Source organism: Salvelinus fontinalis, chromosome 3 (assembly GCF_029448725.1).
Source record: "Salvelinus fontinalis isolate EN_2023a chromosome 3, ASM2944872v1, whole genome shotgun sequence".
Taxonomy (NCBI): Eukaryota; Metazoa; Chordata; class Actinopteri; order Salmoniformes; family Salmonidae; genus Salvelinus; species Salvelinus fontinalis.
In genome coordinates this window covers 38,820,096-38,847,745 of record NC_074667.1, presented here as the reverse complement: position 1 = coordinate 38,847,745, position 27,650 = coordinate 38,820,096, and the positions used below count along the sequence as shown (strand labels likewise).

At 43.6% G+C, this 27,650-nt stretch overlaps 1 protein-coding gene across 1 annotated transcript; it reads left to right on the top strand.

Moving 5' to 3' along the window:
* Positions 1-63: 63 nt before the first annotated feature.
* On the top strand, positions 64-27,650 carry fancd2 (FA complementation group D2). The gene is made up of 44 exons (XM_055915164.1): positions 64-304; positions 1,330-1,393; positions 1,537-1,674; positions 1,770-1,837; positions 2,500-2,606; positions 2,752-2,812; positions 2,969-3,021; positions 3,139-3,217; positions 3,341-3,465; positions 3,590-3,677; positions 4,145-4,249; positions 4,449-4,549; positions 4,704-4,815; positions 4,901-4,936; positions 5,059-5,205; positions 8,850-8,984; positions 9,136-9,267; positions 9,405-9,512; positions 9,734-9,843; positions 10,012-10,066; positions 10,220-10,339; positions 10,536-10,609; positions 10,842-10,991; positions 11,162-11,262; positions 11,745-11,860; positions 12,057-12,165; positions 12,322-12,423; positions 12,522-12,616; positions 12,733-12,891; positions 13,196-13,312; positions 13,394-13,522; positions 13,604-13,722; positions 20,820-20,930; positions 21,042-21,172; positions 21,346-21,445; positions 22,064-22,186; positions 22,295-22,388; positions 22,569-22,640; positions 23,280-23,318; positions 23,425-23,499; positions 24,326-24,400; positions 24,605-24,751; positions 25,664-25,750; positions 26,778-27,650. The coding sequence occupies exons 2-44, from the start codon at positions 1,333-1,335 to the stop codon at positions 26,859-26,861; spliced, it is 4,350 nt and encodes a 1,449-aa protein (XP_055771139.1). The 5' UTR covers positions 64-304; positions 1,330-1,332; the 3' UTR covers positions 26,862-27,650.

Here is a 27,650-nt window from a genome sequence, read left to right as displayed (position 1 = left end):
TACTCAACAGGGAAATGGGAGGTACTTCCTGAACATTTTAGGGAAAGTCTACATTTTTGGGGGATATGTTGTGTAATTAAAATGGCATAAGCATGCCTTATCCAGAACAAATAACAATGTTCATGAATAATTTAAGACGATACACATAATGACACCTCATGGGCGTCTAAATCAAGCCCCAGCCATGTGTTTCACAGATTTTGCTATCGCCACTGTCTAGACTTTCTAGAAGGTCCCTCAATGCAAAACACGCGCGGGAATCTGTCCTGTACTTTGACAACAGTTTCGTTCACCAGTTCGTACAGTAAGTTTCATTCTTTGCTATTCTTCCTAGCTAAGTGAGAAAAATAAATTACTTGATGTAGGCCACGCTTCCGTGACAATCCACTCGAACAATATTGCAAGTTAGACAGTTAACGTAAGTAGCAGTAGTCACCTAGCCAAATTCTCAACCTAACAATGGTAGCAGAGTGGTTAGCTACTTATTTTTATTGAACCTTTTTAACTAGCCAAGTCAGTTAAGAACACATTCTAATTTACAATGAAGGTCTAAACCGGACGACTCTTGGCAAATTGTGCGTTGTGACACAGCCTGGAATCGAACCAGGGTGTTTAGTGACTTCTCTTAGCACTGAGATGCAGTGCCTCAGACCGTAGCGCAACTCGGGAGGCCTTCGAGGGCAACTTTGCGCCAGTAACATTGCAGGCTGTAAAATGGCCTGCTAACCATGAATTTCAGCGTCATATCATCATCAAGTGGCCTTTAGCCTGTGTCAGAACAGGTCAATTTAGCAAGCTAGTATCAAACAAACCATTGCCCTTTGACGTGAACCTGCCTTGTCTCATGCAGTAACATCAACGATTTAAAAAAAATAACTAAACCAAGATAGACTTCAACCTTTCTTTTCCAATGGGAACAAATGAGTCATAGTGGGCATAACAAGCAAGGAGGTGGGCAGAGCCAACAACGAGCTAGCAAGATCCTATTGGCTCGTTCTAGCATACATCTGCATATTTCCATTAGGCAACACCTCCAATGTGAAGTGCGCGTGTGCATTAACTAAATTCACATTTTCTCTCATAAACAACGCGATTTTAAAAACCTTTTTGTAAAGGGTAAAGTCTAAAAAACTTAGTCCACTCTGTTCATAACAAATTCTAGTTTTGGGAACAGAAAACGGTATTGAAACATTCGTTACTTCTTCCACAGCAAGTGGGCTTCCTCTCACTACCATATTTGGTAGTGAGGGGGAACCCCAAGCTAATGCTTGACATTTATGCAGGGTGAAATATCTTTCTCATTGTTCCATCTATGGTAACATTTTACAGAGGATGATGCGAAAGAAGAGACGCTCCTCTGTGGACAAAAGTGCTGCACCTCCAGATGTGTCAAGTAAGGCTCCCAAACAAACCAAACCACCAGACTGTGTTTGTTTTCGACTTTGCCTGTCTCATGTCATGAGTACAATGCACAAACTAGCTCGCTACATGTACTGTCTGTCAGTTCATTAGGGCTCTATCCCCTCCTTCATTCAGAGTCCAAGAAGAGTAGGACCACTGGCCATCAGTCCAAGACCACAGCTCAGGAGGACACCAGTATTGACTCAGTCTTTGGCCAATTTCTGCACGAGGCTGGTGTTATCTTGAGACAGGGCAGTACATCCAATGAGATTGGTAAGCAAGACACACACCAACATCATCAACATATGACTGACTATTGTTTTAAACTGGCAATTGTTGGATAATGCATAATTTTATTGCTTTGTAAGCTGTGGACCAAGTGGTTTTCCAAAAGAGACTGCAGCAACGTCTGAAAAAGAGTCCCAGATACCCCGGTGTGAGTATAATGTTTCAAATACTGTCTTTGGTATTGCACATTCTGTAAGCGTGTTGCCTAATAAATCAGGCTGTGATACCACCATGGTTACACAGTGAGATTAATGCCATACATTTGTTTGGAACATGTCCCTTCATGAGCTCGACGAGCCAGAATGTTGAATAACATTTCATTTGAACGTACTCTATTGGTTGTCTGTGTGGTTGGTCCTTATTCGGGTAGAAAGTGGAGAAGAAATGTCCACAAGAAACTATTACTAACCCAACTTTTCAAAACGCTGTTACTGTTGTTGAGATTTCGATCACCTGGTACGTGCTCAAAACCATGTAAACACCTGCAAGACTTCGGTTAGTTTGCATGCATCGTGTGCTTGTATTTCCGTTTTGTGCGTGTGCATTAGGTGATGAGCAAACAAACTGTGATAACCACAAACTGAGACCCGCGTTTTGAAGTTGGTTTAATAATAGTATTTTGATAGAATTTTCACTGGGAGAAGGACGAAATCAGAGGACAAGAGGTAGTATGTTCAAATTAAGTTTATTCAGAAATCTGACTTGTTTGGAATTTTTGAATCTTAATTTAGAGACGAGAGTGGACAGTCCACACTAAAAATTGTAAAGGCTATAAAGCGTGCCTGATTTTCTAACCTTGATGGCCAACAGATTGTGCAGGAGTTCATCACAGGACTGGAGTCTCACATTGAGGATCCTGAGAGGTTCAGGAACTGCCTCCTACCCTGTGTACCACGCCTGGCCGATGGGGACTTAAGGTGATACCATGGTACCTGGTTCTCTGTGGGGGCCATCAAATTCTAATAAACCTTTGCTTAGTGTCAGTGTAAAATTTTCTAATTGGTACATGGAAACATAAATGTCGTTATGATTGTGTCACTTTGTGTCCTGTCTGTGGTCCAGCTCTGTCAGCTCATTCCAGGAGAGTCTGCTGCGCATGCTGCTGGGGATCGAGATGCTGCAGGTATGACAGCCTCTCTCTATGCAAAAACACACTGGCCTGAGTAGTGTCTGAACTGTGATGTCTTTCCTTGTCATTGGCCACTAGGTGTGAACTTTGAATGTATCCACAATTTCGAATGGAACCTAAAACCCACATGTTCTTTTCTTTTTGTTCTAGGTTTTGGTAATCAACACTTTGTTTGAGAAGCTTCCCGAGTTCATGTTTGATGGGTAAGTGCTTTTTAAAAAAACATTTAGTTTGTTGCCTTACACATACAAGTTGGCTATATAGATTTTCTTGTACTCTAACCAAATGACCCTTTACATTTGCCTTTCTATTCCCTGTAGTGCCGGAGAGGATGGTCTCAATATCCCTCGTGTTATTGTCAACCAGCTCAAGTGGTTAGACAAAATCATAGACAGCAAGGTACTCATATTACTATGACAGCAGATCTAACCTATAGTCTACACTTATTCCACCTGTATATTCCCACTAAGTAGCAGAACTTGACTGACTTCCTTCTGACCTAATTGTACCCTGTCGCTATAGGAGTTAGCAGGTAAGCTGATGCAGCTGGTTTCCGTGGCGTCGGTTGAGATACAGTGTGACATCATCACCAGTCTGCCAGAGATCCTGGAGGACTCCCAGCACAGTGACATTGCCAGGGAGCTAAAGTGGGTGGAGCCCTGTTAGAGGCAGTCTTGTGTGGTAATATGTGATGTCATGATAGGATAGTCCCAGTGATGTGAACAGCTGCTGTATCTACCCCCTATTCTCTCTCTCTCCTTTCCTCTTTAGCTCCTTACTCCAGGAAAACACTCAGCTGACTGTGCCAATCCTGGATGCCTTCTCAAGCTTGAATCTGAGCACCACTCTGTTGGCTGAGGTAGCCCCACACACACAAAAACACACTCATGTTTCTGGCTAAAGCTGTCATTGGGGAGTCAGTAAGAGTAGAATTACACTGTGTTGGATCTGTTCAATGATTCATGATGTGTTCACAGCTCAGGGCTTATTTATGCAAAGGTGTATTTCGCTTATTACACTGACATCATTTGTCCGTGTAACAATTATGCTATTGACTGATGTCCTATGTACTTACAGTTATCCTGAGGAAATTTCATCAAGTGGTTTGTTGACTAATAGCTGCCTTATGAGTATCTATGGCCCTTACTTAGATGAGACAGTGATTTTCTATTTACACATATATTTGTTTTGCATCGACAAAGTGCTCCTTTACCACAAAGTTGTACCAAAAATCAATACATTAAAACAATACATACAATATTGCACACCCCATAATGTACATTTCGTCCTAAAACGTCTGCGGTCTCTGTGTGTCCTGTGTGTAAGGTGCGTGTGTCTGTCATGGCCACCCTGTCTGCTGTCCAGTTGGAGGACCTGCCTGTGGTGGTGAAGTTCATCCTACACTCCATCTCTTCCTCAGACGCCCTAGAGGTCAGAGGTCACACACAGTGGTGTCCTTGCATATAGTCTTGCACTTCTCTTTCTAATAACAAGAACAAATGAAAAGTGCCTCACAAAGTTTCTATATTACCACCACACAAAATGTTTCCCCATTACAGACTACAATCTGCAGTGATGATGATGTGTATTGGTCTCACTGAGTGGTGCCGGGTTCTCTGTGGGGTATCAGGTGGTGTGTGACCTGCGTAAGAAGCTGGAGTTGGAGCTGTGTGTTCTCCCTCCGGTGCTGCAGGCTTCTCAGAGCCGCATGAAGAACAAGGGGACAACCGAGTGAGACATTTTTCTCCAACACCAATACCCTCCTAATCTCCACAGAGCACCATTGCATACTGTTATGAATCCACATAGCACTACCTTTAGTGGGATTTTACATTTACAGCTATTCTAAATGGCAAGGCTGTTTCTGGTCACATTTTTCCATCAGGTCCCCCAACACCTCAGCATCCAGCATTAGCCAGGACAGTGTTGCCTTGGTGTTGGATGGCATTAAGTCTGCAGTGCGCTTCCAGAAGACCACCTCTGAGGCCTGGCTTAAGGTAGGGAGAATAGGAAACTCTACAGGTGTTATATCAACAGCCAGTTACTATTTCACCATGTGACACTCCCTGTGTTGTTCTGCAGGCCATAGAGAATGTAGACACAGCAGAGGATCACAAGGTAAGTCGGACACATCTTTCTCCGATTCTCCTCTCTATTCCTACAATTTCATACAGGCTGGTACTTGGCAGATGACTCGTTGATCCTGTGTGCACGTGTGTATTTTTGTGTCTGTCGGTCAGGTCATTGACCTGCTGGTGCTGTTCATCCTGCACACCACCAATGCCAACCACAGCCGGCGTGGGGCTGAGAGGGTGCTGAAGGTCAAAGTGAGAGCAGGACAAATCCAGGAGGCTCTGCTACAGAAAACCTTCAGGGGCTATGCACAGGTGGGAAAGTCCTGTAACAGTAGTCCTGTCTGTCTCTAAGTGAAGCTTGTCCTTAGCCCCATTCTTGTCCCTATTGTTGCTGCTAAATAGAACTCTGTCCGAGGGCAGAACGGTGCTAACTTTGAACATCAACTGACAAGCTAGTGGCTGCAGGTTCGTGTGTGATAACGTTGGCTTGTTCTAAATGAAATCCTTAGAATACAAAACAAAAATTGGGCCTAATAGATATATATCTAGATATAGATATATATCTATTAGTCCCAATTTTTGCTTTGTATTCTCTATCTATCTACAGTTGAAGTCGGAAGTTTACATGCACCTTAGCCAAATACATTTAAACTCAGTTTTTCACAATTCCTGACATTTAATCCAAGTAAAAATTCCCTGTCTTAGGTCAGTTAGGATCACCACTTTATTTTAATAATGTGAAATGTCTGAATAATAGTAGAGAATTATTTATTTCAGCTTTCATTTCCTTCATCACATTCCCAGTGGGTCAGAAGTTTACATACACTCAATTAGTATTTGGTAGCATTGCCTTTAAATTGTTGAACTTGGGTCAAACATTTCGGGTAACCTTCCACAAGCTTCCCACAATAAGTTGGGTGAATTCTGTCCCATTCCTCCTGGCAGAGCTGGTGGAACTGAGTCATGTTTGCAAGATGAACTTCAAACAAACATTAGGAAATGTCGCTGGCTACATTCTGTCTATGATACACAGAAATATGATGGCCATGCATTGTTTTTTGCACAAATATCGTGCTTTTTCATTATGAGCTAATTTACTTGTGGCTGCTAGCAAAATAGCTTCGCACTTCTATGTCTGTTAACGTTGATATTGTACTAAACTATAGTTGCACACCCCTTATCTCTATTGATGGAAACCACTGGCCTATCTTTGACTTCACCATCTATTGTTATCGCACAAAGTTTTGGCATCTTTCATAAATTGCGGCCGCGAATCTGCCAAAGAAATAGAAAGAATAAGATGAAGTTCCGTTAATATGGATAACTTTTGAAAGATGGCTGGTATGCGTTTTTTTGTATTGGACACGGTGCAACTTTTAGTAGGTAACGTTAGGCTGCTGGCAGGCTTCGGCTGTGGTACAGCAAAGCCAAGTTAGCCCGTGCTCATGGTTCTCAAAGGGAAAATGTACTTATATGCTAGAAGGACTTTGCTCATGGTCATGCACCCTGCAAATTGCATCGAACTATAAGTTCCTTGAATTTTATTTTGCGGATGCTTTTTCATTATCTGGATAGACACTTGTGGTTTCTAGCTAACGTTACACCAATCAAAGCAGTGGAGCGTGTAGTTGGGGGGAGCTGGTTTGCTAAATGCTATCATGTGATGCAATTATACCATTTATAAAATGGTCAGAGATACAGTGTATTCAGACCCCATTACTTTTTCCACATTTTGTTATGTTTCAGCCTTTTTCAAAAATTTGATTAAATAAATTTTGCCCTCATCAATTTACACACAATACCCCATAATGACAAAGTGAAAACAGGTTTTTAGAAATGTTTGCACATTTCTTAAAAATAAACATATCTCATTTACATAAGTATTCAGACCCTTTGGTTTGAGACTAGGAATTGAGCTCAGGTGCATTCGGTTTCCATTGATCATCCTTGAGATGTTTCTACAACTTGATTGGAGTACACCTGTGGTAAATTCAATTGATTGGACATGATTTGGAAAGGCACACATCTGTCTATATAAAGGTCCCACTGTTGACAGTACATGTCAGAGCAAAAACCAAGCCATGAGGTCGAAAGAATTGTCCGTTGAGCGCCGAGACAGAATTGTGTCAAGGCACAGATCTGGGGAAGGGTACCAAAAAATGTCTGCAGCGTTGAAGGTCCCTAAGAACACAGTGGCTTCCATCATTCTTAAATGAAAGAAGTTTGGAACCACCAAGACTCTTCCTAGAGCCGGCCGCCCGGCCAAACTGAGAAATCAGGGAAGGGCCTTGGTCAGGGAGGTGACCAAGAACCTAATGGTCACTCTGACAGACCACTCTGCAGCACTCTGGTGGAGTGCTGCAGGGATGGTTGTCAATCAGGCCATTATGGTAGAGTGGTCAGACGAAGCCACTCTTCAGTAAAAGGGACATGACAGCCCTCTTGGAGTTTGCCAAAAGGCACCTAAAGACTCTCAGACCATGAGAAACAAGATTCTCTGGTTTGAGGAAACCAAAATTGAACTCTTTGTCCTGAATGACAAGCGTTATGTCTGGAGGAAACCTGGCACCATCCCTACGGTGAAGCATGGTGGTGGCAGCATCATGCTTTGGGGATGTTTTTCAGAGGTAGGAACTGGGAGACTAGTCAGGATCGAAGGAAAGATGAACGGAGAAACGTACAGAGATACTTGATGGAAACCTGCTCCAGAGCGCTCATACTGAGACGAAGGTTCACCTTCCAACAGGACAACAACCCTAAGCAAACAGCCAAGACAACAAGTGGCTTTGGGACAAGTCTCCGAATGTCCTTGAGTGGCCCAGCCAGAGCCCGGACTTGAACATCTCTGGAAAGGCCAGAAAATAGCTGTGTAGTGACGCTCCCCATCCAACATGACAGAGCTTGAGAGGATCTGCAGAGAAGAATGGGAGATACTCCTCAAATACAGGTGTGCCAAGCTTGTAGCGTCATACCCAGGTATAATCTCTGCCATAGGTTCTTCAACAAAGTGCTGAGTAAAGGGTCGGAATGCTTATGTAAATGTGATATTTCAGTCATATATTTATACATTTGAAAACATTTCTAAAAACCTGGTTTTGATTTGTCATTGTGGATAATTGTGTGTAGATTGAGGGGAAATTGTTTTTTAAATTTAATGTAAACATTTTTGGAAAAAGTCGAGGGGTCTGAATACTTTCCGAAGGCACTGTATAATATATATATATATATATATATATATATATTTTTTTTACAGACTAGCTAAAAAAAAAGTGTTAATTGACTAATTATCCAATGGATTATGATAATTGTCCTATTTTTATTTGCTCCATGGCTCAGGTGGATACAAGGCTATTTGGCTCATCTCAGTCACAAAGAGGAATAACATTGCAGTTGTTTCTGTTGTATAAACAATGCCATGCTGGTGGATGGTAACATTCAAATAAAACCCAGGCCTGAAACAAAATAAGGCTGAAAATAAATAATTTATGTCATCAAGGAAAAGACGCCGCATTTGCACAAAGTGGGCATTTCGGGTTTGTCTCTTCAAGCCCAAATATATCATACTTTGTCTAAAACAATGATTTATTGACTTAAATCGTTGTGTAACATCATGGGTAAGCTTTTTCAGCTCGAAAAAGTGGATTTCTACTGATGTGGGCATTTTTAAAGTTCTAATATTGTAGAGAACAATCATTTACCGTAATAATTGTATGTGATTCATAATGACATAGGGCAAAGAAAACAACTAAGTTTAGACATTCATTTAGTAGTGCCCTCTTGAAGTGACCCATATTTACTACATTCTAGAGCAGTGAGTGAACATCCTATGGTATATAGCTGAGGGATGGAACTGGGGCTGAGGAAAGGGAAGCCGATTTGAGAAAATAAATAGTATAAGGTAAAGATGAGCTGTGTGACTGAGGTGTTAATGTGGTGCTGATGCTGTGTGTGTTTAGGTGATGAGAGGTTACTTTCCCTCCATTTTGGCCCTGGCCCAGAGTCTGCTGCGTTCCCCTGACCCTTGTGTGGTGCCCATCGGTGGACACATGTACAGGCTCTCATTCACTGCCTTTGACTCCTACTGCCAGCAGGTCTGTGCGTGTGTGTACAAATGATGTCTTTATGCATGTGTGCTGGCTAAAATATGCTTCACGCTCATTTCCATTGTCAAGCGTTTTCAGTTCTTGTTCTCTGTGTGAGTCTGTTCAGTAGTATCTTATGGTTATTTCTGTTTTCTATTAGGAGGTGGTGGGCTCCCTGGTGACCCACGTTTGCAGTGGCGTGGGTGGCGAGGTGGACGTGGCTCTGGAGCTGCTGTGTGGCCTGGTGACAGAGAAACCCTCTGAGATGGCCCTCTACGCCATCTTTGTCAAGGTGAGGATTCAACTGTCCCCAAGAAATGTTTCCAACTGATCACAAGCCATCTATCTATTCTGTATTTGACTGAGAGTTGTCCTCACAGGGTCGTTGTTACTAACCTCTCCCTGGTGTGTGTGTGTGTGTGTCTGAAGGGTATCCTGGACTACATGGACAACCTGACTCCCCAGCAGATCCGCAGGCTCTTCCACCTGCTCAGTGGCCTGGCCTTCGGACAGCAGCAGCAGGGCACACACATCCAGGTGAGGGTCACTGTGGGTCAATCAAGGATTTATAGGCCTATTTCATTTCTATGGGAGCAGCACTGAAGACAGTACTGTGAAACAACCACACCACAGAGATGGTAGGTAATGTGGTGCCATGTTTTTATCTGTACATTATTCTCTGTATCGCTTGTATCTTTCTCCCTGTGTCATTCCTTATGCCACATATCCACATCTGCTTCCTCTGTCTCTGTTCTCAGGATGACATGCACATAGTGGTCCGTAAGCAGCTCTCCAGCACCGTGCCCAAGTACAAGCGCATTGGCATCATCGGTGCTGTCATGGTGGTGGGCAGCATGGGGGCCTGCAGGTAGGAACTGCTGCCCTCTCACATCCACTCTGCACTTACCAGACTTAATCCTGTTAGCTCCTGGTGGAAAAAAGAGCCCCAACGATGCCTCTTATTTTTCCACTCAGTGGGGAGACTTATTGTGCCTCAGTATCCATTTTGTAAATTCTGAGTCTTCTCTCTCTCTAGGCCCAAAGTGGAAGATTCTCAAGGTGGCACATTGCCCAGGGAGACATACAGACAGGTGAGTGATATAGGCAGGACCACTGTCTATGTAGTCTGAATGAAGGGCTGATGCACTCTAAGAGTTTTCCTTTCCTGGTGCTGGGATAATGCCTGTAAGTGGATGGTGTGTGCTACTCTATATGCATAAGTGTGTGCTGACCTATCTGTGTAGGTGACGGCCCTGCTGGAGCTGGTACGGTCGTGCAGTGAAAGCTCTCCTGAAGCTGCTGCTCTCTACTATGATGAACTAGCCAACCTGGTCCTCACCTGCACTCTGGACCCTCTGGTGCAGGTCTGTCTGCCTCTCACATAAACCCTCAAGACACACTTTAATAGCTATTTTATGGTCCTCTTTCAACGATACTTCACCTTTTTTATAAACCAAATGGACCCTTTTTATTGTAGATGTTATGACAACACTGGGGGACTGCCAAATTTAAAAGGGTAGCTATTAACCCTGCCGCTGTGCATCTGGTGTGTTCACACAGGCCTGGATAGGGAAGAGTGTGCTGGAGGACTTCCAGGAAGACTTTGTGGTGGATCTGGGACCAGATATAACTGGGTGAGTGGTGTACTACTGCCCAGGGACTGAGTGGAGGTAATATAGGTCAACTATATACGGCTGGCAGCAAGTCATTACAGAACTGTACTTATGATGTCTTGACGTTTCAAGAAACGCATCAATGTGTGTTTTGTAAATAGTGTGTTATGTAGGCAGTTTCCCTGACCATGTAACCGGGTCCAAGTTCCAGTAATAACCTACCTTCTGCTCTTCCTCCCCTTGTATGTCCTAGGTCCTTCCCCTTCCCCGCCTGTATGATGTACAACCTGGATGATGAAGAGAGTCAGGGAGGCATTGCCATCAACCTGCTGCAACTACTGTCTGATGACCTCCAGCACAAGGGGGAGCTGTGGAGCCAGACTGGGAACAACAAGACCAAGAGGTCAGACACTACATTGGCTACAATTTTGATTATCTAATGCAAAACAATGCCAAATGTCCATACAGAGTTGAATCATGATGTGATATGGATAAAGCAATAGTGTGTTATTAAATGTTTTGAAGTGGAGCATCTTAACAGTGTATTTCTCTCTGTTATGTGTGGTTCTGTAGGCGAGTGTCTCCTCTGTGCCTGTCTCCGTTCTTCCGGCTGCTCAGGCTGTGTGAGGAGCAGCAGCACCAGGGTGACCTGGAGGAGATAGATGCTCTACTGGGTGAGGAGGAATCCTGGGTTTTGTCTGAACTAAGTCTACTGAACTATGTCCAAGTACTCAAAAAGAAAGGAGGACCAAGGCACTCTTCATATAATTAATTAAAATGCCTTTATTCGTATGGCATGTTCAATGGAAATGCACATAAAACTTTATTTCCATTGAACATGCCATACGAATAAAGGCATTATATGAAGAGTGCCTTGGTCCTCCTTTCTTTTTGATAACCAATTTACCCCTTTTACCAAAGAGCACCTTCTGTTTACCAAAATCTACTATTGTGTGCCTTGGCAGTGCTTCTCATACTCCTCTTTTTTTCTGTATGTACAAGTACTTTTTGAACGTGAGAACACTTCAGGCACTGTAGATCATGTATGGCTACATGGCAGCAGACCCATGGTGTTTCAACACGGCCTGCTGGGAGTGTATGAGATCTGCTCTGGTTCTTGCGGTTCTAATGGGAGTCTGTGGGTGTCTGTTTGCAGGCTGCCCTCTGATCCTGACTGACATGGATGTGGTGGAGAAGTCAGAGAGCCTGTCCAAGCCTGAGAGAGAGTTCCTCTGTGGCCTGCTCTTCCACACCATCAACTGGTTTAGAGAGGTTACTACAGCTCTGTCTTAGACAAGAGAATTCTGGTCCATATGATTTCTTTGTATTGTATATGCCAATGTGAGTTTATTTTTGCACACAGACCTTTAGAGAGAGTGTGTGTGTGTGTGTGTGTGTGTGTGTGTGTGTGTGTGTGTGTGTGTGTGTGTGTGTGTGTGTGTGTGTGTGTGTGTGTGTGTGTGTACAGGTTGTGAATGCATTCTGCAGTCAGAAAGACCCTGAGATGAAGATGAAGGTGGTGACTCGTCTTCAGAACATCACCTACCTCCAGACTCTATTGGAGAGGACTTTGGCAGGTACTATACTGCTCATGCATTTTATCAACACTTTTCTGTTCAAAATGTTTCAATCTTACATGCTTTAGAAAATGTGAAAATTCCATGGACTGTTAATTTGACAATCCCTACTTTTTTGTATCCATTAATTTGACCATTCCTGCTTTTGTGTTTCAGCAACCCCTGGCTATGCCCCTCCTCTAGCCAACTTTGATGGGGAGAGTACAGAGGGAGCTCCATTGTCTAGCTCCTCTGCTGCTCCAAAGAAGGGAAAGAAAGGTAAGCAAATCTAAAAGGGACAATACCTTACTCTGTATACTGACCAGGGAAAATATCATTTTTTTTATTCAACACTTATTGTGGTGGTTGTCTTGCAGAGGGTACTGGTAAGAAGAGAAAAGCCCCTCCTAAGAACTCATCAGCAGACAGCTCTCAGCTGGGGGAGGGCACAGAGGCAGAGGAGACCCAGCAGGTGAACACACACAGACCTCTGACCTCTCACCTTCATCACATTATGTGACTCTTACAGAACTCTCTTTACCAGGGAATTAAATTATATATTTTTTGGTGTTCCTTCTACCCCTGCAGGACCATGCAGAGAAGGAGAAGGTTCAGGAGGCCACCAGGCCTGGGGTCAGTCTGGTTTCCTACCGGCCCTTCTTCAGAGAGCTGGACATGGAGGTGCTCAGTGTGCTGCAGTGTGGCCTGCTCTCCCGCTCTCTGCTGGACAGTGAGCTTCACAGCAAGGTAGGACACCACCCAGCCCAGACCCTGGACACATCACACACACCGTACACCATCAGGGTTGGGCTCTAATTCCATTTGAACACCATGCCAATTTAATGAGTTGAATGGAAATTGAATTACTGAATTTAACAATGATAATAAAGGTGTTAGGCAATTTTCTCTGACTTGACTCCGTTAACAACAAATTGGCCCCAACCGTGTACCCTATATGTGTCTCATACACATTCAAATAAAGCCAGGGACACTAGTTAGAATCTCTCCAATGTTTCCGTGTGCTGTAAAGAGATGCTGTGGTCCTGTGCAGGTGCGTGAGGAGGTGCAGCTGGGCCCAGCAGAGTTAGTCTTCCTGCTGGAGGATATGTGGCGCAAACTGGAGTTCAGTCTGACTGCTGCCCCTGCCAAGAGAGTCCCATTCTTCAAGGTAGGACACACACACTGTGGGAGTTGTGTGAGTCATAACATAAGCTTCTCTTTCATTTTCCACATTGTCTTCTGGCTGCAGGGAAAAACAGACAAGAGCGTGGGTTTCTCCCACCTGCAGCAGAAGAGCCCTAAAGACATCGCCGCCTGCTGTGTCCAGCTGCTGCCCACCCTCTGCACCCACCTGGAGAACTGCCACAATCACTTCCAGGTATACATTTATTTTGCCCGGCACACATTTAGCTCATTGTTTGTAGTGTTCCTCTTTGTGACACTTTCCTGCTGTGTGCAGACTCTTCTGTCTGAGAACCAGGGGGTGGTGGATGCCTCGGGCCTGGATGTGAGGGAGCATCAACTGCTGTCCTCAGCCTACCAGCTCCTCCTACAGGTTCTACACACCACCTTCAGTTGGTCAGTCACACCTCGACACAACACCACCTGCACACTCCTGCCTTTCAGGACAGTATCATCACAGCGCCTCACCTTCAACAAAATTACAATTACTCAGGGTTTGGCATCTGTGGTCCCGGAGAGGTTGGTGTTGTTTTGTTCCAGCCCTGTTCTAACATACAGTGCATTCGGAAAGACCTATTCACTTTTTACACATTTTGTTACGTTACAGAATTATTCGAACATTGTTTAAAAAGTTTTTTCCCCCTCATCAATCTACACACAATACCCCATAATGACAAAGCAAAAACAGTATTTTTGATTTTTTTCTCTCAAATTCATTAAGAAAAAACTGAGCACATTTATGTAAGTATTTGGACCCTTTACTCAGTACTTGTTGAAGCCCCTTTGGCAGCTATGACAGCCTTGCGTCTTCGTGGGTATGACGCTACAAGCTTGGCACATCTGTATTTGGGGAGTTTCTCCCATTCTTCTCTGCAGATCCTCTCAAGCTCTGTCAGGTTGGATGGAGACCGTTGCTGCACAGCTATTTTCAGGGCTCTCCAGAGATGTTTGATTGGGTTCAAGTCCGGGCTCTGGCTGGGCCACTCAAGGACATTCAGATACTTGTCCCGAAGCCACTCCTGCGTTGTCTTTGCTGTGTGCTTAGGGTCGTTGTCCTGTTGGAAGTTGAACCTTCACCCCAGTCTGAGGTCCTGAGGGCTCTGGAGCAGGTTTTCATCAAGGATCTCTCTGTACTGTTCTCCGTTCATCTTTCCCTTGATCCTGACTAGTCTCCTAACATCCCTACAGCATGATGCTGCCACCACCATGCTTCACCATAGGGATGGTGCCAGGTTTCCTCCAGACATAAAGCTTGTCATTCAGGACAAAGAGTTCAATCTTGGTTTCAACAGACCAGAGAATCTTGTTTCTCATGGTCAGAGTCCTTTAGGTGCCTTTTGGCAAACCAAGCGGGCTGTCATGTGCCTTTTACTGAGGAGTGGCTTCCATCTGGCCACTACCATAAAGGCATGATTGGTGGAGTGCTGCAGAGATAGATGGTTGTCCTTCTGGAAGGTTCTCCCATCTCCACAGAGGAACTCTGGAGCTCTGTCAGTGACCATCGGGTTCTTGGTCACCTGACTAAGGCCCTTCTCCCCCGATTGCTCAGTTTGGCCGGGCGGCCGGCTCTAGGAAGAGTCTTGGTGGCTCCAAACTTATTCCATTTACGAATGATGGAGGCCACTGTGTTCTTGTGGACCTTCAATGCTGCAGACATTTTTTGGTACCCTTCCCCAGGTCTGTGCCTTGACACAATTCTGTCTCGGAGTTCTATGGACAATTCCTTCGACCTCATGGCTTGGTTTTTGCTCTGACATGCACTGTCAACTGTGGGACCTTTATATAGACAGATGTGTGCCATCCAAATCATGTCCAATCAATTGAATTTACCACAGGTGGACTCCAATAAAGTTGTAGAAACATCTCAAGGATGATCAATGGAAACAGGATGTACCTGAGCTCAATTTCGAGTATCATAGCAAAGGTTCTGAATATTTATGTACCGTTGAAGTCGGAAGTTTATATACACCTTAGCCAAATACGTTTAAACTCAGTTTTCACAATTCCTGACATTTAATCCAAGCAAAAAGTCCCTGTCTTAGGTCAGTTAGGATCACCACTTTATTTTTAGAATGTGAAATGTCAGAATAATAGTAGAGAGAATTATTTATTTCAGCTTTTCTTTCATTACATTCCCAGTGGGTCAGAAGTTTACATACACTCCATTAGTATTTGGTATCTTTACCTTTAACCTTTCTAGCCCAGGGGTTCCGCTAGCGGAACACCCACAACATTCCGCTGAAAAGGCAGCGCGCAAAATATATATAATTTTTTTTTTAAATATGTAACTTTCACACATTAACAAGTCCAATACAGCAAATGAAAGATAAACATCTTGTTAATCTACCCATCGTGTCCGATTTTTAAAATGTTTTACAGCGAAAACACAACATATATTTATGTTAGATCACCACCAAATCCAAAAAACACACAGCCATTTGTCCCAGCCAAAGATAGTCACAAAAGCAGAAATAGAGATAAAATTAATCACTAACCTTTGATAATCTTCATCAGATGACACTCATAGGACATCATGTTGCACAATACATTTATGTTTTGTTCGATAATGTGCATATTTATATCCACAAATCTCGGTTTACATTGGCGCCATGTTCAGAAATGCCTCCAAAATATCCGGAGTAATTACAGAGAGCCACGTCAAATAACAGAAATACTCATCAAACTTTGATGAAAGATACATGTTTTACATATAATTAAAGATACACTTGTTCTTAATGCAACCGCTGTGTCCGATTTTTATTTTTTTTTACTTTAGGAAAAAGCATACCATGCAATAATCTGAGATGGTGCTCAGAAACACACAACATTTCTCCGCCATGTTGGAGTTAACAGAAATACGAAATTACATCATAAATATTTCCATACCTTTGATGATCTTTCATCAGAATGCAGTGCCAGGAATCCTAGTTCCACAATAAATCGTTGTTTTGTTCGATAATGTCCATTACTAGTGTCGTGTCTTTGGCTATGCCGGATTAAGTGTTATGACATGCTATTCTATAAAATACTTTCTCCTTAATTAATATTACCTGATTGAGCTAATCATGTAAATGTGATTAACTAGAGAGGGGCACCACAAAATAATATTTATAGAGCTGTTATCTTCCGAATAAACTCTTAAAGAACTAGTAATATTTTACATCAATAGCAGTCAATATTAATCGTCACCTTATTTCAGTCTCATCTGAAAGTTGTAAATTCTTGGTTATCTTCACGAACCCTGGCTAACAAGTTGAATCAGCAATACAAAATTGGGTTTAATTATTTATTTACTAAATACCTAACTAATCACACAGAATTACACATACGCATAATTAATCATAACTTGATTACAAATTATGTCATAAAGGAAAACGTCCCTAGCGGGTGGAACTGATATGACAGTTTGTTACACAAAAGAAAAGGGGCTGGGTTTGAGTGAAAGAGCGGGAAGACTGAGGAACAAAGGGTGAAGCTGTGCTATCTGGTATTACAATATCTTATGCATTCTAAATTACCGCCCATTTGGAAAAGGAAAATGCAATAAATATTTACTCTGAGCTGCGCTTCGGTAGGTTGGTGGTAGATGGAAGGCCGGGTTGCCCAACCGAGTCCTTTGTCCTTTGAAGAATGTCTCTGCTGGTAAATTGGATACGTTGTAGTAACGTCGTTGTGTAGTAAACGGGATATTCGAACTGTTCTTTCCTAATTTACGTTTGCAGCTGCTGTTGCTAACTCAACGTCTAGGAGGTATCAAAGTTCAAAGTTCATACCATTCGCAACCAAAGCTCACGCTGATGTTGGCTTTGTTCTGTAGTTATTATCTGAACCATTCTGACATCAGACCGTCGTCCTCACATCCTCGGAACAGGAAGTAAAATTTTCGGCAATGGCTTATATAGTGGAGGGAGAAGGGTGTGTCTGAACTTTATAACCCATGTCTCTTCACAGGGGCGGGCCACTGGTTGAGCAGAGCCCTAAACTTATGAAAACCCAAATCTCTCATTTGGAAGCTAAAATTACATTTCATCTCTTCACAAATAATTTCATATTCAAACATTTGAATTGACAACAATTCCATGTGAATCCGATACCTCTGATGTGTAGACTTTCCACAGTAGAGTTTGTCATTCTATCATTATAGGCAAATTATGGAAATTATAGGCAATTAGCAAGACACCCCCAATAAAGGAGTGGTTCTGCAGGTGGTGACAACAGACCACTTCTCAGTTCCTAATGCTTCCTGGCTGATGTTTTGGTCACTTTTGAATGCTGGCGGTGCTTTCACTCTAGTGGTAGCATGAGACGGAGTCTACAACTCACACAAGTGGCTCAGGTAGTGCAGCTCATCCAGGATGGCACATCAATGCGAGCTGTGGCAAGAAGGTTTGCTGTGTCTGTCAGCGTAGTGTCCAGAGCATGGAGGCGCTACCAGAAGACAGGCCAGTACATCAGGAGATGTGGAGGAGGCCGTAGGAGGGCAACAGCCCAGCAGCAGGACCGCTACCTCCGCCTTTGTGCAAGGAGGATTAGGAGGAGCACTGCCAGAGCCCTGCAAAATGACCTCCAGCAGGCCACAAATGTGCATATGTCTGCTCAAACGGTCAGAAACAGACTCCATGAGGGTGGTATGAGGGCCCGACGTCCACAGGTGGCGGTTGTGCTTACAGCCCAACACCGTGCAGGACGTTTGGCATTTGCCAGAGAACACCAAGATTGGCAAATTCGCCACTGGGGCCCTGTGCTCTTCACAGATGAAAGCTGGTTCACACGCACATGTGACAGACGTAACAGTCTGGAGTCTGGAGTCTGGAGACGCCGTGGAGAACGTTCTGCTGCCTGCAGCATCCTCCAGCATGACCGGTTTGGCGGTGGGTCAGTCATGGTGTGGGGTAGCATTTCTTTGGGGGGCCGCACAGTCCTCCATGTGCTCGCCAGAGGTAGCCTGACTGCCATTAGGTACCGAGATGAGATCCTCAGACCCCTTGTGAGACCATATGCTGGTGCGGTTGGTCCTGGGTTTTTTCTAATGCAAGTTTTTTCTAATGTGTCAGCAGTTCCTGCAAGAGGAAGGCATTGATGCTATGGACTGGCCCGCCCGTTCCCCAGACCTGAATCCAATTGAGCACATCTGGGACAACATGTCTCGCTCCATCCACCAACGCCACGTTGCACCACAGACTGTCCAGGAGTTGGCGGATGCTTTAGTCCAGGTCTGGGAGGAGATCCCTCAGGAGACCATCCGCCACCTCATCAGGAGCATGCCCAGGCGTTGTAGGGAGGTCATACAGGCACGTGGAGGCCACACACACTACTGAGCCTCATTTTGACTTGTTTTAAGGACATTACATCAAAGTTGGATCAGCCTGTAGTGTGGTTTTCCACTTTAATTTTGAGTGTGACTCCAAATCCAGACCTCCATGGGTTGATAAATTTGATTTCCATTGATAATTTTTGTGTGATTTTGTAGTCAGCACATTCAACTATGTAAAGAAAAAAATATTTAATAAGAATGTTTCATTCATTCAGATCTAGGATGTGTTATTTTAGTGTTCCCTTTATTTTTTGGAGCAGTCTATATCCAATAACGTTCCAACCGGAGCATTCGTTTTTGTCTACAGAGTAATGGAACGCATGGCCATATCATGACTAGTGCGCGTGACCAGGAACTAGCATTATGCCAGATCACTGACTCAAATAGCTGCAATCCGGCCCCACATCACACTAGAGGCTCCATTCCACGTTCTACTGACTGTTGACATCTAGTGGAAGGCGTAGGAAGTGCGAACAGATCCATATCTTACTGGGATGTGAATAGACAATGAGTTTAACATCAACCAGCCCCAGAATTTCCACTTCCTGTTTGGAAGTTTGCCTGCCATATGAGTTCTGTTATACTCACAGACATAATTCAAACAGTTTTAGAAACTTGAGTGTTTTCTATCCAATAGTAATAATAATATGCATATATTAGCATCTGGGACAGATTAGGAGGCAGTTCACTATGGGCACGCGATTCATCCAAAGTGAAAATGTTGCCCCCTATCCCTAAAAAGTTAAATTGTTTAACTTGGGTCAAATGTTTCGTGTAGCCCTCCACCAGCTTCCCACAATAAGTTGGGTGAATTTTGTCCCATTCCTCCTGGCAAAGCTGGTGTAACTGAGTCAGGTTTGTAAGGCCTCCTTGCTCGCACACACTTTTTCAGTTCTGCCCACAAATGTTCGATAGGATTGAGGTCAGGGCTTTGTGATGGCCACTCCAATAGCTTGATTTTGTTGTCCTTAAGCCATTTTGCCACAACTTTGGAAGTATGCTTGGGGTAATTGTCCATTTGGAAGACCCATTTGCGACCACGCTTTAACTTCCTGACTGATGTCTTGATGTTGCCTCAATATATCCACATAATTGTCCTGCCTCATTATGCCATCAATTTTGTGAAGTGCACCAGTCCCTCCTGTAGCAAAGCACCCCCACAACATGATGCTGCCACCCCCGTCCTTCACGGTTGGGATGGTGTTCTTCGGCTTGCAAGCCTCCCCCTTTTTCCTCCAAACATAACGATGGTCATTATGGCCAAAAAGTTATATTTTTGTTTCATCAGACCAGAGGACATTTCTCTAAAAAAGTATGATATTTGTCCCCATGTGCAGTTGCAAACCGTAGTCTGGCTTCTTTATGGCGGTTTTGGAGCAATGGCTTCTTCCTAGCTTAGCGGCCTTTCAGGTTATGTCAAAATAGGACTCGTTTTACTGTGGATATAGATACTTTTATACCTTTTTCCTCCTGCATCTTCACAAGGTCCTTTGCTGTTGTTCTGGGATTGATATGCACTTTTTGCACCAAAGCACGTTCATCTCTAGGAGATCGAATGCATCTCCTTCCTGAGCGGTATGGTGGCTGCATGGTCCCATGGTGTTTATACTTGTGTGCTATTGTTTGTACAGATGAACGTGGTGCCTTCAGGCGTTTGGAAATTGCTCCCAAGGATGAACCAGACTTGTGGAGGTCTACACTTTATTTTCTGAGGTCTTGGCTGATTTCTTTGATTTTCCCATGCAAAGAGCAAAGAGGCACTGAGCAAAGAGGCACTGAGTTTGAAGAAAGGCCATGAAATACATCCACAGGTACACCTCCAATTGACTCAAATGATGCCAATTAGCCTATCAGAAGCTTCTAAAGCCCTGACATCATTTTCTGGAATTTTATTGTGTGTAGATTGATGAGGATAAAAAAAAAAAAAAGTAATCCATTTTAGAATAAGGCTGTAAAGTAACAAAATGTGGATAAAGTGTAGGGGTCTGAATACTTTCTGAGTGTACTGTACCTGATTCAACATTTGGGAATCAGGTGTGTTAGTAGGCTGCAACAATGCCTGCACACACTGTCTCTCCAGGCCAAGTTTTTCCATCTCTATGGATCTGGTCGCTGTAGCCTATGGTCCTGTCAGTTGTATCAGTAGTTCTTGTGAATCACACTAGTCTCTGTTTGTCAGGTCTGGTTTCTCCCAGCCAGAGCACCGTGGCCTGCTGAAGAGGACTCTGGGAGTGTTGGCTGACCGCCTGAAAGAGGGAGGGCCTGAACTGACTATGGACCAGCTCATCAAGTGAGTGGAGAAACATTCCCTGTCAGATCAGTCAGTGTCACACTGTGTGTGTGTGTGTGTGTGTGTGTGCACAGTATGGTAAAACTGTTCTCCCCTATCTCTGGTCTTCAGACACAGCTTTGAGTACCTGCTGAACTTCCACAGCACGGTTCCTAGCCTCAGCATAGCTCTGTGTCTCTCCCAGCTGCTCAGCACTGTGGCTGAGAGAGGAGGGCACCAGGCTACATACAGGGAGCAGACTGGTGAGACACACACACACTCTCCATCTATTTCTATAGGATTTATGCAACAGTAAAATTGACATTATCAGGATCAATTCTATGACAATCCAGTGAATTCTGAAAATGTATTGATATTCTGAAAAGTGGGATTTTCAATGAGGATCAGTTCAGCATAGAACGGTCTCTCCCTCTAGCAACCCTAGCCCGGCGGTTCCTGTGCCAGGAGTGGGTGACTACCAGCGGAGACAGAGAGAAAGGACCCAAATACAACGAGACTCTCCAAACTCTCCTCAGGTGTGTCTCACAAGAATTCACTGATCATGATGTCATAAGGTGAATGCACCAATTTGTAAGTCGCTCTGGATAAGAGCGTCTGCTAAATGACTTAAATGTAAATGTAATGATGTAGAGCAGATTAATAAATTAAAGGGATACTTTGGGATTTGGCAATGAGGACATTTATCTGCTTCCCCAGAGTCATATGAACTAGTGGATACAATTTTTATGTCTGCGTGCAATTGAGTGGAAGTTGCTAACTAGCGCTTGCGCAATTGCTAACTGACTTCGTGATTGCGCTAGTTAACATTGGCTTACAAAACTACCTCTAACTTCCTTAGTACTGGACACAGAGACATAAAGCTGGTACCACAAGTTTGTCTCACTCTGGGGAAGTAGATACATCCCTTTAAGTATCCCTTTAAGGTGGCCATGGCATGTCAGTATACTGCAAACATTGGAAAGTGTCATTTACTCTGTAGGGGAGTCCCAACAGTCTTGTAAGCTGATTTATTGCAGCTCTTCTACTGCTATTGTGATTGCCATGCTCCCAATGGCTGTAAGGTGAAAGATAATATTCATGGTGTTCATTATGTTTTAGTTCCCTCCTCTCCTCTACACCCCCCTTCTCTGTAGTATTTACCTGGAGCACACTGATGATGTTCTGAAGGCGGTGGAGGAGATAGCTGGAGAGGGCATCCCTGAGCTCCTCAACTCAGCCAAAGATACCAGCTCTAGAACTTGGCCCACTCTCAACAGGTAGATGCTGGTGCATATATGTGTACTACTACCACTATCTCTACATACGAGTGCCCTGTCTGCCTTTGTTCCCCTCTTTTTTTCTCTCTCTTGTCCCTCTCTCTCTAGGCTGACGTTCCTGGTGTTCTATAAGGGGATGATGGGAGTGCTGGAGAAGGCTGTGAGGAAGATTCCCCCTGGCAGAAACAGCGACAGCACTGAGGTACACAGTTACACAACAGGACGCACATTCACAGACAAAAACAGGAACTGCCAGTGGAGCAAGGTGGTGCTAGTATCCATCGTGCAGTGACTGATACACTTGTGTGTGTGACTGCATATATTCAGCAAGCATTTGTGTGTGATTTATAAAGTGACATTATTAATCCGTTGCTGTGTCCAGGTGACGAGTGAGAAGCTGCTGACATGGAACCTGGCTGTCAGAGACTTCCACATCCTGGTCAACCTGGTTAAGGTACTGACTATGTCTACACTGGGAGGTAGTCATGAATGGGTTAAGCCTTATTCAAACACATGTGTCTAATATGTGTTATGATTGTTCAATTCACTTTGGAAGATGCATGGCTGGAAACAGCGTTTAGATGACTATGCCCACACTAAACGACAATAGGGCCGGGACGATAACAGTATTGTAATATTCTTTTCCATGACAAAAATGAAAACACGAAGCAGACCAAACTCTTTGGTCCTGCTGTATGTAAAATTTTGTGTGCTACATCTTGGACAATAAATAAATGCGACTCTGGATGACAACATAATGTTTGTTTCCAACATTAGGGCTGTTTTCCTAAATCTGCTCCGTGTTTTGTTTCCTTGTCAAGATACTAACAAGTATTGCGGGACTGATATTGTCCTGGCCCTAAATGACATGTCAACATGTTTTCCCCTGTTTCCCTCTCTCCAACACACACTCTGGATGGAGGGAGATTAAGACATCTGTCATGCTCTGCTGGCTCCATGCCCAGTGTGTACATGTGCAGGGGAGTGTGTGTACGTGTGTGCAGGGCTGTGTGCATGTGAATTGGCTGGCTGGGTTTGGGTGTTATATGTAATGTGTGTATTCTAATGTGTCTCCTTCATCTTTCCTCGTCAGGTGTTTGACAACAGACCAGTGCTCAATGTGTGCCTGAAGGTGAGTCTCAGTACCTTGGCATTTTCTCTGCCTGCCACATTGTCAGACACATTCCATAACTAATGATATTATATTAATTGGCTTTTTATGTTGTTCTTGTTGCTAGTATGGCCGTCTTTTCCTGGAGTCTTTCCTGAAGCTGGGGATGCCATTGTTGGATTTCAGTTTTAAAAAGCACAAGGTATAAGCCAAAAGACTGAGGGAAAAATACTAGAGAGAATGGTTTATTTCAAATTCAATAAGGAAACATTACATGGTGTCAATAGCAGCTCACGTTGAATTATTTGACTCAATTTATAATAGTCATAAATACTAGAGCCCTGCACGGGCATGAATTTGAATCCCGAGCCCTACTCATGCACGCGTCGTTCAGGTCCTATCCTACCCAGGCCTGATTGCTTTTGCCAAATTAAAGGCCCTGCCCTAAATCAGAAATAACTTCCTCCATTAGTAAATCCATTGGCTGTTCCTTTCTCTCTCACTCGCTCCCTACGCGCTGTTCACTCTGCACGGGCTCAGCTCATGGCGGCTCTGAATCTGAGTAACCATAGCAGCGGCTCCATTTGGGATTCTCTGCTAAATGAAGAGACATGAGATAGCTGTTAGCTACTTTTCATCACTCTCAACTCAAGGAACATTATTTTCTGTGAAATAATCTCTCCTGTATTATTTTTGACAAGGTTGAAGCACTTATGACACCATGTTATAATCTTAGTCAGATATGATTGTACTACACAGCAGAGCACGAGTAAATGGCTCAGCTTCAAAATGTTTGATCAATTTAGTGATGCCCTGCCCGTACCCTAGTTATTGATGAAGAAAACAGGCCCTAACCCCAACGTATAATGTCGGGGCTCGGGTCGGGTAGCAGAGCTCTAATAAATACATAATACAACAGAAATCCATCAACACAATACAACTACAACTTTAAAAAGGTCAGTCCTGCGGTTGTTCAGTGGTTCAGTGTAATTTGGTGTGACTGTTTGTGTGTGTCCGCTCTGTCTCAGGAGGATGTCCAGAGCCTGCTGAAGACCTTCCAGCTCAGCACCAGGCAGCTCCACCACATGTGTGGACACTCCAAGGTACAACCCAGCCTCCCACACTGCTCCTGTCCTCGCCACAGAAACCTGTGTGATTGACGCTAGCCAACATATGAAGACAAAATTGCATCCCTTTTGAGATTTCATATATATAAGTGAAGTCTTGATTATGAGAATGTGTGTGACATGAAAAGGCATGTTTTATCATACTATTTGTGTGTGGCGACCTGTGGTGTTGTTTCCCAGATCCGCCAGGACACCACCTTGACCAACCACGTGCCAGCCCTGAAGAAGAGCCTGGAGCAGTTTGTGTACAGAGTGAAGGCCATGCTCACCCTCAACCACTGTCAGGAGGCCTTCTGGCTGGGTAACCTCAAGAACAGAGACCTCAAGGTACTGGATGGGCCACTGGCTGCCGCACTGAGAGGGGTCTCATCGTGCGTGTGTGGGTGTGTCAAGGGTGAAATTGTGGTGTAGATATTGGGGGTGACAAATTGTAGACGGGGGGTCCTCTGTAATGTTTTTTTTACACTTTAAAACAGTGAAAGGATAAGTCATTAATGAAGCTATTTCAAGGGAAATATTAAGACACAAAAGATGAGTGAGTTTTATTATAGTTGCCTACCTTATGTCTAAAGGTAGTTGCCTACCTTATGTTTAAATATAGTAATTGAGTATGAACATTCCATGGACAAAGACTCCTGAGTTTGGTTCCAGACTGTATTCTGTCAGCATCCACTCTGTCATTCTGAAAGTTTTCCTTCTAATGACAGAAGCGTAGACGACTTGGTACTGTTTTGGTGCGTTCGTTTTAGCCTGCTAGCGGTCCAGGGTCAGTGCCAGCTGCGTTTTCATCTCGTTAAACTTGATCAAGCAGCCCCAAAATTATTCCAGCCAATGGGGAAAACCAGAACGAATGCACAATCTTTTCTTCTTCAATCTGAGCTAGATGGACAGTGCTCTGACCCAATGAGAATGGGGGGTCCCAAGGGTGGCCAATCATATTTCAGGGGGGGCTTGTAGCCACCCCTCACCCTCTGACTGAAATTAGTGGGGAAGGGGTGCGAATAGACTGTGGCTGTCTATAGGCTGAGTGGAGGAGAGGCAGCACCTACATTTTGGCATGGGGCAGAGAGAAAATGTGCAATTTTATGCTATTCTATACATTTTGTCATGAGGTTAATAGAATTTTGCAGTTTCAAAAGCTAATTTCCTGCAATTACACATTTTACCATGGGGAAGAGAGAAAAATGTACTGTTTTATAGCTCATCTCATGCTATTCTTCACATTTTGCCGTGTTGCAGGGTGAAGAGATTCTCTCTCAGCGCTCACAGGGGAGTGATGAAGAGGAGGCAGGCTCCCCGCTTCCTCAGGAGCAGTCAGAGGATGAGGTACTGGCCATAATTGACTTTTAAAGCTACTGTATTGAGTTAAATTATTTTAGCAATTACATTTATCTTTGCTACTACTTTGATTGAAACACAATGTTCTAAATTGCCATAAAAAAAGAGACGGAAGCTGTTTTTTAACCATTAATTTTCTGCAAGCTTTCTGTCTATTGCAATCCCAAGAACGGGTAGATTTTGTAGAGGATCCTCAAATCAAATTTTATTTGTCACATGCGCCGAATACAACAGGTGTAGACCTTACCGTGAAATGCTTGCTTACAAACCCTTAACCAACATTGCAGTTCAAGAAATGGAGTTAAGGAAATATTTACTAAATAAACTAAAGTAAAAAGTAACACAATACAATAACGAGGCTATATACAGGGGGTACAGGTACCGAGTCAATGTGCAGGGGTACAGGTTAGGCAAGCTAATTTGTACATGTAGGTAGGAGTAAAGTGACAATGCATCCTTATGTAACATTGAGGTTTACAGGCAGCTGATAGGGAAATGGGCAGCTGTGTGTGGAACACTGGGATGTTAAGATAAGTTGTACTATTTCTGTTCCTGGCTAATTATTACTGGCAAGATCTAGGAAACAACAGTAGGCACATTCAGGAGCACTGAGCCCTGCTGTTAGACAGTAGCCCTCTAGTCTACACTAATTGGGAGATTTGCTGTACAGCAGTGTATCCCAAGTCCAGTCCTCGAGTACCCCCAACACAAAAAAATATATATATTATATATATTTTTTTTTTTTAGCCCCAGACAAACTCAACTCATTGATTTGTAGACCAGTTGAATCAGGTGTGCTAGTGCAAGGCTACAACAATAAAGTGTGCTGTTGGGGGTAGGACTGGATTTGGGAAACACTGCTGTACAGTAACCCTTTAAAACACTGCTCTGTTTATCACACAGAGGTACTTCCCTAGCTTAATCTGCTTGCAAAGTGAGATGTTTTCCAGCACAATGCCCTGCTGTGGCAGAATCACCAGAGATTTAGAATTTTTACTGTTTCTTTCATGCCCAGGAAAGCGACTCCGATGGGAAGAAGAAAGGCAACCGGAAGGCAGAGGGGGACGATGATGAAATCACAGATGACTCGGATGATTAGGAAAACATGGAGGAATACTGTCATCTCTGTGACCTCCTGAACTTTTGCTGTCAACAGACCTTGCATAACCCATATCCCTTTGCCCCCTCAGATAGGAATAGGTCAGGGAGGACAAAGAAGGGATTCCTAGTGCCTTGCTGCCATTGAGAAAATAGACAATTAGGGGATTACTGGGGAAGGAGGGGTCACTATGTTAGTGAATGTTATAAATGCTACAAACAGCATTAGGGAGTGCTGAACTGATTTAGACACTAAGGTTTGAGACTGGGATAATGTATGTTATAAAATTCTGATGTTGCAGAAAGCTGTTGAGTGAAGTTTGATTTACCTTTTAAGATACACTGAGTGTAAAAAAAACATTATGGACGACTTCCTAATATTAAATTACATATATGTTTGAATTGTCAAACTGATCTTCATTGGGAAGGCAGATAAAGCGTTTTAATCAAAAGCAATCCCTTTTGGATGGGAAAACACAGAATCCTACTCATTACTCCGCGTGCTTAATATACATTACTTTTGTTTTTTCATGCCGGAAGGCAGCCGGTTCCAAAATAAATCCGATAAATTTGTCACCCTGTACTAGCTAAGCCTACCTGTGTGCCCAGGCCAGTTTAATCGAATCCCCTCAATGTTTGTAAACATGAGAGTGCCTTAGTATGTCTACTTGTTTTCTGTCAAAAATGCTAACATTTTGTTTATGAACTGGGTCCCTAGATGATGGATCAACTGATACAGTGTGATTTACTGTATCATTCAAATACAAATAATAAACAAGTTAGTCTTGTT

Excerpts from the sequence above, each read along its gene's own strand:
- fancd2 (XM_055915164.1), top strand. The coding sequence starts at position 1,333 with ATGATGCGAAAGAAGAGACGCTCCTCTGTGGACAAAAGTGCTGCACCT. Across the intron at positions 3,022-3,138 it reads CCCGAGTTCATGTTTGATGG|TGCCGGAGAGGATGGTCTCA; the intron begins GTAAGTGCTTTT and ends TATTCCCTGTAG. Across the intron at positions 23,319-23,424 it reads TGCTCAATGTGTGCCTGAAG|TATGGCCGTCTTTTCCTGGA; the intron begins GTGAGTCTCAGT and ends TCTTGTTGCTAG.